Consider the following 13,651-nt stretch of genomic DNA (forward strand, 5'->3'; position numbering starts at 1 on the left):
GGCCCTGTTGCCGGCGGCCCCTCTGGGGTGGAGAGGACTGCCGTGCTGCCCACGTGCAGCCTGTTGACTCCCAGGGCCTCGTCCTGCAGGAGAACGAGACCTGGTGGCTGTGTAACTGCACCATGGCCATCTGCAAGCACGACAACGTGGTGGAGATCGTGGAGAAGGAGTGCCAGCCCCCGCCCATGCCCACCTGCTCCAATGGCCTCAAGCCTGTGCGCGTCCTGGACCCCGACGGCTGCTGCTGGCACTGGGAGTGTGACTGTAAGTCCCTCCCAGTCGCTCGGGGACTGCCTGCCACTCCCTCTCTGGTGGAGGGTGGCATGGCTGGTCTCCTGGGAGCACGCATGCCCTTGGGCGCAGAGTCCGAGGGCTGAGCACCTGCTGCAGGCTTGGCGCAGGGCCCAGGGACTTCTCGCACTCCTTCCTCCCCAGGTCTGGGGACCTCCCCAGAACGAGGAGGCCTTCCAGGTTAGAGGGGCCCCTCTGGCTCCACACCGAGGCCCTGTCCTGCGGAAGGGCCCTGTGGATGGTGGGGAGCCAGGTCCAGCCTGCTCTCACACCCAAGTGCACCAGGCTTTTCAGGCCTGCTCTCCCGACCTGACCCTGAATCCTGACTGTGACCCGTTGCGGTCCCCACCCCTGTCCGCCAGCTCACTGAGCTTCTTCTGCAGGCTACTGCACCGGCTGGGGGGACCCGCACTACGTCACCTTCGACGGCCTGTACTACAGCTACCAGGGCAACTGCACCTACGTGCTGGTGGAGGAGGTGACCCCGCAGGTGGAGAACTTTGGGGTCTACATCGACAACTACCACTGTGACGTCAACGACAAGGTGTCCTGCCCCCGCACACTCATCGTGCGCCACGAGACCCAGGAGGTGCTGATGCAAACCACGCAGATGATGCCCCTCAAAGTGCAGGTGCGTGGGGTGGGCCCGGCGAGTGTCCACAGTGGGCGAGCAGGCCGGGCTCTGAGCGAGGTCCCCACAGCAGAGGACGGCAGCGAGGGCCCTACCTAGCCTCCCCGGAGCCGGGCTGGAAGGTGGGATGGGGCGGGGTCTCCTGGGGACACAGCGTGCCTTCTCCAGGTGTGTTCAGGGACCCTGCGTCCCACCACTCAAGCCCCGCCCGGGCACAGGTCTCGGCAGAAGCTCCTCCCGGGGACAGGGCGGGTGGTCAGGGCTGCCCTCCTGCAGGTGCAGATGGGCCTCTGCGTCACACACGGCTCCCAGAGGTGACCGAGGCTGGGCAAGGCAGGCCTCTAGCTGGCTGCCCCCAGCTCCTGCCGGGGCGCCTGACCAGGAATGCTGGCTGCAGGTGCAGGTCAACAAGCAGGCGGTGGCCCTGCCCTACAAGAAGTACGGGCTGCAGGTCTACGAGTCAGGCATCAGCTTCGTGGTGGACATCCCCGAGCTGGGCGCTCTCATCTCCTACAATGGGCTGTCCTTCTCCGTCAGGCTGCCCTACCGCCTGTTTGGCAACAACACCAAGGGCCAGTGTGGTGAGCTCCGCAGCCCCCGCCCGCCCCACCTTGGGAGCTGGGGGCCTGTTCAAGCGGCGGGCATGGGCCTTCTGCCCCTCTGTTGGGGCGCTGTGGTGTGGTCCTGGGTTTGGTCCCTGTGGGGCGCCCACAGGAGGGGGCTGGCCACGAGGGACCTGGGCGGGGGGAGGGGTGGTCTCCCAGGGACGACCCTGGCCCCGACGGTCCAGGCTGGTGCTGGTGCGACGGGACCATCCTTGCCGCCACAGGCACCTGCACCAACAGCACTGCGGACGACTGTGTGCTGCCAAGTGGGGAGATCACCTCCAACTGCGAGGCCGCAGCTGACCAGTGGGTGGTGAATGATCCCTCCAAGCCACACTGTCCCCACGGCAGCTTCACCACCAGGCGCCCGGCCCTCACAACGCCAGGGGGCAGCCACTCCACACTGCCCAAGAACTGCACCACGTCTCCACTCTGCCAGCTCATCAAGGACAGGTGACCTGCCTGGGCCTGTCGGGCCTGGCCACTGGGCAGCTGTGGGCCCCAGGAAGCAGCCTAGCCTACCAGGAGGATGCGAGGCCCAGCCGAGCGGGGAGCTGGAGGGCTGAGCACGGTGCTGTCTGGCCCAAGTCAGGGCGCAGGCCCAGGCCCTGTTCCCACAGGCCAGCAGCGTTCCTGGGCACCCTGCTCTCCTGGCCTCCTGGGTGGTGCCAGCTTAGCTGCCCCAGAGGCCCTGGGTGGCCCAGCCGGCCGAGCACAGAGCTTGCACTCAGGGCTGACTCTGGGGGGCCAGGTTTGAGCTTAGATGGAAGGGGGCCTCCCGAGGCGGGCAGCAATGGAGAGGTCGGTGCGGGGTTGGGCTTCAGGGGGCCTTCCAGGGCTGCTGGGGAGGCTCAGGGCACCCAGCACTCCCCCTGGGGCCCAGTGGGTGTGGGTCTCCTGTCCTCCAGGCCGGTCCCTTCCGGCTGCTCCTGCTCCTGCTGTCAGCCACAGGCACCCCCTGATGGCCACAGGCTGAGCATGCCGGGGGCAGCCGGGGTGGGGGTGTGGGACAGGCGGGTGTGGTCACCTGGCCTGGAGCCGACCAGAGCGTTAACTCGCCCCGCAGCCTGTTCTCCCAGTGCCACGCCTCCCTGCCGCCCCAGCACTACTACGACGCCTGCGTGTTTGACAGCTGCTTCGTGCCTGGCTCTGGCCTGGAGTGCGCCAGTGTGCAGGCCTACGCGGCCCTCTGTGCCCAGCAGGGCGTCTGCATTGACTGGCGGGACCACACCCACGGGGCCTGCTGTAAGTGCCCCTGCCCCTGCCCCGCCCGGGGGGCCTGCAGGCCAGACGAGGCTCTCCAGATCTGCTGGTTGTGAAGCCTGGAGTTAGACCCAATGGGCTGAGCCAGGGCTGAGGCTGGGTCCCAAGGTGGGGAAGGACAGCCCGGAGGCCGGGTGTGGAGTTCTGCACCCAGCTGGGTCAGGGTTAGGGTGAGGTCGGTGGGTGTGGGCCTCCTGTCCTCCAGGCCTGTCCCTGCTGTCAGCCACAGGCACCCCTTGATGGCCACAGGCTGAGCATGCCGGGGGCAGCCGGGGTGGGGGTGTGGGACAGGCGGGTGTGGTCACCCGGCCTCCAAGCTGACCAGAGCGTGACCACGCCCCCCAGCCAGGCACCCACCAGGCACCCACCAGGGCAGGACAGGGGCCACAGCACTGAGTCATTGGCCACCTCTGCTGGTGTGGGGAGGTCCTGGTTGGGAGGGAGCGGGCAGCTGTCACTGGGGATGTGCCCTCCTGAGTGGCCCTCTGGTCCTTGCTTTCTACAGCTGTGACGTGCCCATCTCACAGGGAGTACCGGGCCTGTGGCCCCCCACAGGAGCCCACCTGCCAGTCCAGGTACGTAGTGTGACGAGTCCCCGACGCATGGGCTGGCAGGTGGCTCCCTCCCCATCCCACCGCCCTGAGCCAGAGGCCCCCCTGAGGATCCTCTTCCTTCAGCTCCTCCCCTCAGAACTCCAGCAGCCTGGTGGAGGGCTGCTACTGCCCCGAAGGCACCACGAGCTACGCCCCGGGCTTCGATGTCTGCGTGAAGACCTGCGGTATGCCACCCACCCCGCCCCTCCTCAGTGTCCATGGGGCTGGGCCCAGGGTGGACCCTGCTCCCTACAGTACCAAGCTGTGCTAACAGGTGTTTCCTTCCTCTTCCAGGCTGTGTGGGACCCGACAATGTGCCCAGAGAGGTAGGTCTTCCCCTTTGTGCTGGGGGTCTCCCAAAACCCCTGAATTTTGGGGAGTGGAGTGGGGTCCAGTGGACATGAGACTGAGTAATCACTCACTGAACCCTGGGATACTGATTTAGCAGGGACGCCCACACACTCATCCACTGTCCATTTCTTTGTCCGTCTGTCCATCCAAACATCTCTCCACCCACTTGTCCATCCACTCACCCACCTGTCCATCTGTCCATCCATCCATCCTCTTATCACCTGGTCATGGATTTATTCATCTGTCCATCATCCACACCCCCAGCCGACCCTCTCTCTGTGCATCCCCCTGCCTGCCCACCATCGTGTGGTCTGTCAGCACTGGGGTGACACATAGGCCACTGGGTGTGGTCTGCCTCCAGGGTAGGGTCATGGCCCTGAGGCTCACTCCTGGCTCAATTCTGCACAAACCTAAGTGATTTGAGAGGTGCCTTGGCCCCACACCAGGCCCGTGTTGGTGGGTGCTGGTGAGCAGGTCACGGCTGTGGATGGTAGCCTGGGGCCCCAAGAGAGCAGCTGCTGTCATTCCCAGAGCCTGGCCTGTGAGCCAGGGGTGGGCAGGGCAGGGATGTGGCTTCCCCTCAAGACCCCTTGGCCAGCTGCCTAGGACAGCCCTTTCCTGCTTGGCTGGCCACAGATGGGTCGCCCTGCAGCCCTGGCACGGTGGTGGGCGGGGCCTGGTGGGGCCCTTGGCTTCAGCAGCCCACGTGCTTCCTCCGCAGTTTGGGGAGCGGTTTGTGTTCGACTGCAAGGACTGCGTCTGCCTGGAGGGTGGCAGTGGCATCTTGTGCCAGCCCAAGCAATGCAGCCAGAGGGCTCCCGTCAAGTGTGAGGAGGACGGCACCTACCTCGTCACCGAGGTCGACCCTGCCGACACCTGCTGCAGCATCTCCCTGTGCAGTAAGGCCAGCCGGAGCGGGAGGCAGGACCCTGGGCCCCACTGTCATGCAGCGGGCACCCTGTGGGCAGCCCCTGCCCTGGGAGCTCAGGATGTGGCCATCCCAGAGGCTGTGGGGCTCCCCTGGACATCCCCCTGCAGGGGCTGGCCTGGGAGGGGTGAAGGGGAACCCCCCGGGGTGCAGGGGCCCTGTGCTATGTGGCAGGAGGTGGGGCTTTGCCGGTGGGAAGCACCCTCCTTAGGAGTCTGCATCCACCTTCAGAGTGCAACACCAGCCTGTGCAGAGAGGAGCCCCCCTCGTGCCCGCTAGGATTCCAGGTGAAGAGCAGGATGGTGGCCGGAAGGTGCTGCCCTGTCTACTCCTGTGGTACGTGAGGCTGGCTGGCGTGGCTGGGCTGTGCGGGAGGGCTGGCTACGGGAAGCGGCACCCTCGGGGGTCCTGTCTGTGGATATGTCCTGAGCTGGGGCTAGGCCAGGTGGCCACTCAGGACAGCCTCTGAGGGCCTCTCCTGCTCTCTCCCCAGTGCCCAAGGGTGTGTGTGTGCACCAGAACGCAGAGTACCAGGTGAGCCCTGGGCTGGCAGTGGGGAGGTGGAGGAGGGAGGGGAGGTTGCGGCCCTTGCTCCCCGTGGGTGGGGAGGGGTGTGGCCGGGGCCGGGCAGGTCCTCATCGCCTGCCTGTGCCCGCAGCCTGGCTCCCCAGTGTACTCCTCCAAGTGTCAGGACTGCGTGTGTACCCATGCCGTGGACAACAGCACCCAGCTCAATGTCGTCACCTGCACCCATGTGCCCTGCAACATCTCCTGTGACCCTGTAAGCCCCAGCTGCCCTCCTTCCCCACTCCTCAGGGCACCTCCTCCCCGCTCCCTGAGAAGCACACAGGCCCTGACGCTGCCACGCAGTTTGTCACACTTCCTCCGTGCTCTCCTTGCCCACTCCGTCCCCGCCTCTCCACCTTGGCACCTACCTGGACTGCAGCTTCTCCAGGCAGGCAACCCCAGCAGCCCCAGGTGCCTCTGGGGTGCAGGACAAGCCTGCAGCTGGGCCTGGGCCTTGTCTGTCCACAGGGCTTTGAACTTGTGGAGGCCCCTGGCCAGTGCTGCAAGAAGTGTGAGCAGACCCACTGCATCATCAACAGGCCCCAAAGCCAGTACCTCATCCTGAAGGTGCGCCAGGGACACCACCCACGGCTGGGAGGTTCCGCAGAGCGGGTGGGAGCAGAGAACAGGGGGACCCTGGCTCCGCTGGCCGAGTCCCCCAATTCTGGGTACAGCTGTGGACAAGGGTCCTGGGGCTGCTGCAGCAATGTACACAGTGCGGTGGCTTTAGCCAGCAGGACTCGATTCTCCCAGTTCTGGAGTGCCCAGCTCTGAGGTCCAGGCTCACAGGGCTGGGGAGGGGGAGCCACGGGGAGGCTCTGCCTCCGTCTCCAAGTGGCTCCTTCCCTGCGTCTGTCTCCTCCTCTGCCTCTCATAAGGATGCTGCCCCTGGCTTTGGGGCCACGCTAATCCAGGATGACCTTGTCTCAAGATCTTTTGTTTAGCTTCATCGTTAAGTGTCCTTCTCCCAAATGGGGCACTTCATAGGTCTGGGCACAGCTCCCTGGGATGGGGACAGAACCTTTTTGGTTATGTGGGCTGCAGGCAGGCGCCTGTCCCGAGACCCCTTGTCCACTTGCCTGGTGCTGCTGGGCCTGCAGCTGGTCTGGTCTGAAAAGCTGCTCTTGTCGTGTCCCCACTCTGTCCTGGTTTGTGTCTCTGGGCTGCAAGACCTTCCCACGTGTCCTCACTGATGCTCTCTGCCTGCAGCCCGGGGACATTCAGAGCAACCCCAACAACAAGTGCATGTTCTACAGCTGCATGAAGGTCCACAACCAGCTCATCTCATCCGTCTCCAACATCTCCTGCCCTGACTTTGACCCCAGCCGCTGTGTCCCAGTGAGTGGGCCCCTGGGGCGTGGGTCTACCATGCTCTGCCCAGAGTGGGGCCCCCAGTGTTCCTGAATGGCTGGTCCAGTGCTGGGACCTGGCCTCAGGCCTGGCTGCAGCTGCCCAGGAGGCTTTGTCCTGGGCTCCTGCAGGAACCACCCCTTCCCAACCCCGGGTCAGGAAGGGGGTGCCCATCCACTCGGGAAGTCTGGGGGACCCGGGCTCATTCTCCTTTCCCCCCAGGGCTCTATCACACTGATGCCCAATGGATGCTGCCAGAGATGTGAGTACCGTCTGGCAGGCACGGCCTGGTGGGTGGGTGCCACAGAGCCCCTGGAGGGAGGAAGGTAGAGAGGAGGGTGCCCCAGAGCCTGTGCCTGCTGTGCCGTCCTCTCTCACACTATGCCCAGGAAGAGGCAGGAGGGAGCTGCAGGCTGAGGGCTGCCCCTGGGGGATCGGTGGCGCCAGGTTGGGGGCTGCTGTACTTGGGCAGAGGAGAGGAAGTGAGAGCTGTGTGAGACCCCTGCCCCTTGGCCTCCTCCCAGGCATCCCTCTCAACGAGACCAGGGTCCCCTGCGCCACCATCCCAGTAATCAGGGAGATCTCAAGGGCCGGCTGCACCAAGAATGTCACCATGAACTACTGCTCCGGGTCCTGCGGGACTTTCGCCATGTGAGTCCCAGGCTAAGCCTGTGCCTGGTGGGGAGCCCGGGGGAGTCCAAAGAGAGGCCCGGGGGCGGGGAGGCGGCCCCTCACCCGGTCCTCGCCCCCAGGTACTCGGTGCACGCCCAGGCCCTGGACCACAGGTGCTCTTGCTGCAAGGAGGAGAGGACCAGCGAGCGCGAGGTGGTGCTGGACTGCCCCAACGGCGGCACGCTGGCTCACACCTACACGCACATCGAGAGCTGCCTGTGCCAGGACTCCGTGTGCGGGCTCCCGCTGGCGCAGCAGAGCCGCGTCCGCCGCTCCAGCCCCCGGCTCCTAGGGAGGGCGTGAGCCGGGAGGCGCTGCCCCCGCGCTGACCTGCCTCGCCCCTTCGCCCCTGAGCTTGGATTCCTCTCTGCGGATATTTATTTTCTGAGTCTCTGTTAGATCTTTTGCTTTCTTGATAATAAACTCAGGCAGAGATGCTGTACTGGTGTGGTCTGAGTTGATGCCCGTTGGCCACTGGTCCGCAGGGTCCAGGGGTGTGGGGGTGGGGTGCCTCAGAGAGGACCCTGGGCCCCCCACCGGTCCGGCCACCAGTGTGCACACAGGACCCAGGGATCCTGGCCTTGCCCAGTACTGCCCAGAAAAACCAGCCCCAAGCTCTCTGCATGTGCAAGCCCTGGCTGGGCAGCTTGACCTCAGGCCTGTGAGACGGTCCCAGGGTCTTTCATGGCCGTTTCCCAGGCTTTCTGCTGCTGGGGTGATTTTAGTCCAGCACGAGCTGTGGGGTCAGTGTGTGCCTGTGTGTGTGGATCTCTCTGGGTTTCTACCCCGCAAAAGCCAAGAGAATCAGCTCCCGCTGCAAACTGGCCAGAAGTGGCCGTGGCTGGCTGGCCAGGGTTGCAGGCAGCTTCCAGGCAGAGCCCGCCAGGCCTCCCACTGGCCTGAAGGCACAGTGGACGGCTGGCCACGCGTACGTGTGTGACCTCAGACACAGTGCCCTCACGTGTTTGGGAGCTGAGGCCCTGGCTGTCTGGGACTCATGGAGGCTGGTGGAGGCTGCCCATCTGTAGGTGCGTGCAGAGAAGCCCCTACCTCCTCTCTCAAGGCAGCAGGCAGTGTTGGGGGAGCCCCAGGTGTCCCGGAGGAGGCCAGAGCCCCAGCACCCAGTCTCACTGCGGAGCCTTGCTGCAGTGCCCTCGGGGCGCACGGCACCTGTGCGGGGTCCACAGCTGCCAGCCAGAGGCCAGAGCCCCTCTTCCTTCTCTCCACTCGAGGCCTCCTCGGGGCTGGGCCGAGACAGCTGCCCTCCCAGGCTGTCCCACCTCTGCCCGGTTCCCTCCCCACCTGACCTCTGGACCCCAGGGAGGGCAGCAGCTGTGTGGCAGGGGCAGTGGGCTGAGGGCCTGTCAGGGTGCCCATGCCTTGGTGTCTCCCTGGTCCTGGAGGCTGCTCAGGTGTGGCAGTCTTCCCAGTGCCCCAGCTGTCCTTGCCAGCCCCCTCTGGGGACCCAGAGCCCGCAGTGTCTAGGCCTACGGACTTCTTGGGAAGCCAGAGGGCCTGGGCCCACCCTAGAGCCACTGGGTCCTCTGGCAGAGCAGATGTGCTGAGGGGACGTGGGCTGGCCACCTCTGGCATGGCCATGCGGGGCCTGGTGCTTCAGAGCCAGTGCTTCCATGAAGTCTTCAAGGCCCGAGTCCCAAAGCCACTCCACGCCCCGTCTGGTGCTGGAGGGCAGGGGCCCTGAGCAGTCGTGTGTGGCCCGTCCTGGCAATGTGTCACTTCTCTGCCAGAGTGTGCCCTGATGGCAGCCCCAGGATGGCGGTGACCTGCAGGGTGGGATAGGCTGCTGTGGACAGAGCCCTGGTCAGGAAGAGGAGGAAGGTGCTGGCAGGTCCCTGGATCTATCTCTGGGCCTGCCGCTGTGAAGCGGGTGCTCCAGGGGCCACCGAATGGGTGAGGGTGCAGCTGGGCCCCTGCCTGCCCTTCCGTGCTGAACCCTTCATAAAGGGACTCCACCCCAGAGCAGCCCACTCCTTCCCAGAACAGGCCCCTGACCAACCTAGGCCATAAAACCCCCGGACATTAAACTCAACCTCACACAAAAGGCGTTAGCCAGCCACCATGGAACTAAGGTAGACAGTAACAACACAGGCGACTGGAAGATCCCCCTAAATTTGGGAATTGGGACACACACTTGTTTTTTGTTTGCGGTGCTGGTGACAGCACCCAGGCTAGGCGATCACTTACCACTGAGCAACACCCCAGCCTCTGGGACACACACTAAATAACCCACGGGTCAAAGAGGAGGCTCAAGAGAAGTTAGGAAATGTTTTAAATAGACTAAAAATGAAAGCAAAACTTATCAAAAAGTATTCCTTAGACCTTCACAGCGTGTTTTCTTGTGTTGGTGAGAGGGAAGTCTCGATGGCCCATGTTCTACCTCAACACTCTAGCGGAAGACGAGCAGGTGGAGCTGGAACAAATGAGGCTAACACACCCGTCCAGGGGCCTCCGGGAGCACCCACTTCACGGCTTCAAACCCCAGACTCCAGGCACACAGAACCGAACGGGTAGAATCAGTGAAATGGAAAACTGGCTCCTTGAAGAGATAGAAGTAAAACCGAATGAACCTCATCAAGGAGGATCATGCAAAAAAGAACGAGGACTATACACAGACGAAGCGTGGGACAGGGCTACACATCCCACAGACCTCTCAAGGACTCAGAGGGGAAAGGGAGACCATGGTGCTAATGGGGTTGACAACTTGATGAGGCAGACACGTCCCTCCACAGAAACAAGTTCACAAAACTGACCCAAGAAGAAACAGGAATCAGCCCCATCTTGTCTTAGAAACCGAATCCATCACCTGCAGGCCTTCCTCAGGACGCCTTATCTGTGATTCTGTAAATATTTAGAGAAGAAATAGCACCAACCCCATTTAAACTCTTCCAGAACATAAGTGAGAAGGGAGCACTGTTAACCACTGAGCCCCATCCCCAGCCCTCTTTATGTTTTGTATTTGGAGACAGGGCCTTGCTAAGTTGCTGAGGCTGGCTTTGAACCCATGATGCTCCGGCCTCAGCCTCCTGAGCTGCTGAGGGAAACATCTCTCAACCCATCTTGCAGGTTTGCATCTCTCCAGATTCCAGAAGCAGTGATGTGGTGAGAAACAGCTGTCGGTGCCTGCCAGGAGCAGAGATACAGAGCCCAGAGAGGAATGTTGTGAGGCCGTCCGGCAGCACGTCCCAGGAAGGGGTGGCCAGGGCGACTCTCCTGTCAACACAGCACAGGAGAAAAGCAAAGTTAGAGGAGAAGGACTGCGCAGCCCTGAGGACCAGCAAGACAGCTGGGGGACCATGGACCACAGAGCGGGAGGGCCACCCAGGGGTGCAGAAGACAAAGTGTGTGGGTAGGTGGCCCCGCAGAGCCCACAGAGCCCCCACCAACGAGCTCCGCCTGCAGGAGCCTATCGTGTGTCTAGGTAAAGGGATCAAGTCAAAGCAAACAACTCCACTTACAATAGTATCAAAAACACAACCCGTGGGAAGACATTTAACAAGATGGTGCAAGAAACGTGAACTGAAGGCCACAACACATCCCAAAGCTAAATTTAAAAAGACTTAAATAAGAGGAGACATAGGCCAAGTTCATGGGCAAGAAGGTTTGATATTGGTGAGATAGCTGCCTTCTTTGAATCTACCTGAAGAGTCACGAAATACCCATACAATCCCTCACGGTCCTTTTGGAAGCAATTGGCAAGCTACTTTTGTCTTATTATTATTATTATTATTAGTTTTCTCTCTTTTTCCGTATTTTAAACAGGTGCATGGTACTTGTATAGGTTGTTGTTGGAGGTTCGATATGTGATGTCCACACACACAATGCAGCAGCATGGCCTGGCCAGTGTCCCTCCCCTGCACTCCCCCTTCCTCCCTTCCCCCCACCCCTGGTCCTTTCCTCTGCTGACCTTCCTTTGATTTTCATGAGATACACCCACGGTCTCTTCTCCTTTTTCCTCTCGAGCCTCTGCTATGAGAGAAAACACATGACCCTTGACCTGAGTCTGGCTTATTTCACGTAACACAATGCTCTCAAGCTCCCTCCATGTTCCTGCACATGCCGTAATTTCCTCCTTCTTTGTGGCTGACTAAAACTCCACTGTGCATGTCCACCACATTTTCTTTATCCACCCGTCCATCGAGGGACACCTAGGCTGGCTCCGTCGTCTGGTGGCTGTGAATGGTGCTGCTATAAACGTGGTGTGTGTGTGTCACTGTAGTAAGATGACTTTAACTCCTCAGGGTCAATACCGAGGAGTGGGACAGCTGGGTCACATGGAGGTTCCCTGCCTGGTCTTTTGAGGAGCCTCCCTACTGATTTCCACGGGGGTCGTGCTAATTCACAGTCCCACCAACAGTGTAAAGGGTTCCTCTCCCCGCATCCTCCAGCACGTGTTGTTCACACCCTGATGGCTGCCCTCCTGACGGGTGTGGGACACAGCTCACTGTGGTTGTGAGTTGCATTTCCCTAATTGTTAATGATGTTGAACATTTTCCATGATTTGTTGCCCATTTGAACTACTTCTTTTGGGAAGTGTCTGTTTAGCTCATTTGCCAATTTATTAATTGGGTTACGTGGTTATTCAGCTTTCAGTTTTCTGAGTTCTTTTTAGTTTTCTAGATATCAATCCTCTGTCAGCAGAGTAGTTGGCAAATACAAGTGGGAAGCTGCATCCTGTGTCCAGAGGGCACCAGAAGTCTTGTGGCCCATTGCAGCGGGATGGACAAAGCGTGGGCCTAGGCCTTCATGGGGCTCTCATAAAGGTGGTACCTGTACCAGTTGGCTGGTAAGTTCATGAAAAGATGCTTAGCGTTAGGACCTGCCCAGTAATCGCAGGGAAAGCCACGGGGCGAGGCAGCTGGGAGCGTGGAGCGCTCCTGTGCCTCAAGGCCATGGCCGTGTCCAGCCAGGAGTTTACCAGGAAGGGAGCCCAAGCCACACGGCTGGTCCATGAATGCTGAAGGCAGCCGCGTTCAAAACTCCCAGACCCAGGAGCAACCTGGGGCCCGAGGCAGCGAGGTCTGCGACGATGCGTGCTCAGCCACGGGAAGGAGCCAGGGCCAGGGCGGCCGGCAGGGGCCTCGCGGCGTCATACTGCGGGAGGACACGAGGAAGACTGCGGGGTCTACACTTAGGCAGTTGCGTGGGTAGAATCACAGAGACGGAGGCCACGTGACACCTAGGACCAGGGAATGGACTGCCGGTGGCACAGATGAGCTCTTTAGGTCCCTTGCCTTGTGTGTGGTGCCGGTAACACAATTGCATGCCATCACTAACCTCATAACACCACACTCCCCAGTGGAGCGTCCTGTTGGGTGTACGCACAATCGCATAAGAGTAAGAATAAGGCAAGCCTAGCTCCTGGGACAACCACGCTCTTCAGCTCCTGTCTGCAGTCGGCCCCTGGGCTGGCTCAGCGGCCATCCCCACTGTCCCCTGTGGGTCTGTCCCAAGGCCTGGCGGCAACAGCTGGGAGCTGGAGCCACGTCCTCCCCATGTCCAGCAGGGCCAGGGCTCAGGTGGCCTGCACAGGGCATGCACAGGGCTGTGTGGGTTCCGGGGCAGCTGGAGCATAGGAGCACAGGATCCGCGGCTTAAGACAGCACGAGTTCGTTCCCAGGCCCTGGAAGCCAGAGCCGAGCCGAGGTCTCCCCAGGACTGCCCTGCTCTGGAGGCTCAGGGGGGTGCTTCCCGCCTCCAGCTTCTGCAGCCCCAGGTGCTCCGTGGCTGTGGCCACGTGGCCCCAAGCTCTGCCTCTGTCTCTGCAGGAAATCCTCCTTTGTGCGTCTCTTATAAAGACTGTCCTTGGGTTCAGAATGATCTTACCTTGAGATCCTTCTTAATCACATCTGAAAAGACACTTTTTCCAAAGAGTGTCACATTTAGGGGTTCCAGGGAAGAGGACATGGACAGATATTTTTGGGGGCCACCATTTGGCCCATGACCACAGCCAAGCCAGACCCGTATGGTCGTGGGTGTGGGTGCAAGTGTGAGCAGCTGGGGGCCGGTGTGACTGGAGGCCTGACGGCGCTCGTCTTACCCAGACTCTTCCAGATGGCTGACTGGAAGAGTAGGGAAAGTGGGAGCGCTTAGCCATCTTGTTTTTGAGACTAGTATAATCTCGATGCCAAAGGTCGTCTCTGAGATCAGCACAAGGGAGAACATTGCAGCTGAATCTCACTTCTTCACACAGCGCTGCCTGGCGAGGGAGTGTACCGGCATGTGGGATCCCAAGCTGCGGCCAGGGGCCGACTGGGCCACGCTCCTCCTGCCCTTCTCTACTGCACCCCAGGAGGGTGGGACGGCATAAAAGACCGCCATCTCTGAACATGGCGACAGAAGTGCACACCCAGCTCTTCTCTCTCCCCTTCTCTGGGGCTTC

The 13,651-nt window shown here is 61.4% G+C and overlaps 1 protein-coding gene across 1 annotated transcript in view; it reads left to right on the top strand.

Annotated features, from left to right (window-relative positions):
- Muc2 (mucin 2, oligomeric mucus/gel-forming) overlaps positions 1-7,629 on the top strand; it is a 30,836-nt gene extending 23,207 nt beyond the window's left edge. Inside the window, exons 34-50 of the mRNA XM_058579674.1 lie at positions 90-264; positions 675-922; positions 1,320-1,503; positions 1,752-1,980; positions 2,594-2,772; positions 3,296-3,365; positions 3,468-3,568; positions 3,678-3,709; positions 4,456-4,633; positions 4,894-4,998; positions 5,156-5,196; positions 5,321-5,443; positions 5,698-5,796; positions 6,439-6,567; positions 6,802-6,841; positions 7,104-7,230; positions 7,332-7,629. Coding sequence (XP_058435657.1) covers positions 90-264; positions 675-922; positions 1,320-1,503; positions 1,752-1,980; positions 2,594-2,772; positions 3,296-3,365; positions 3,468-3,568; positions 3,678-3,709; positions 4,456-4,633; positions 4,894-4,998; positions 5,156-5,196; positions 5,321-5,443; positions 5,698-5,796; positions 6,439-6,567; positions 6,802-6,841; positions 7,104-7,230; positions 7,332-7,554 — 2,283 coding nt within the window. The 3' untranslated portion in view covers positions 7,555-7,629. The remainder of the gene's footprint in view (positions 1-89; positions 265-674; positions 923-1,319; positions 1,504-1,751; positions 1,981-2,593; positions 2,773-3,295; positions 3,366-3,467; positions 3,569-3,677; positions 3,710-4,455; positions 4,634-4,893; positions 4,999-5,155; positions 5,197-5,320; positions 5,444-5,697; positions 5,797-6,438; positions 6,568-6,801; positions 6,842-7,103; positions 7,231-7,331) is intronic.
- The last annotated feature ends 6,022 nt before the right edge of the window (positions 7,630-13,651 follow it).

This window comes from Marmota monax, unplaced genomic scaffold (genome assembly GCF_021218885.2).
Source record: "Marmota monax isolate L192 unplaced genomic scaffold, Marmota_monax_Labrador192_F-V1.1 WCK01_AAM20220418_F8-fsc00038, whole genome shotgun sequence".
In the NCBI taxonomy this organism is placed as follows: domain Eukaryota; kingdom Metazoa; phylum Chordata; class Mammalia; order Rodentia; family Sciuridae; genus Marmota; species Marmota monax.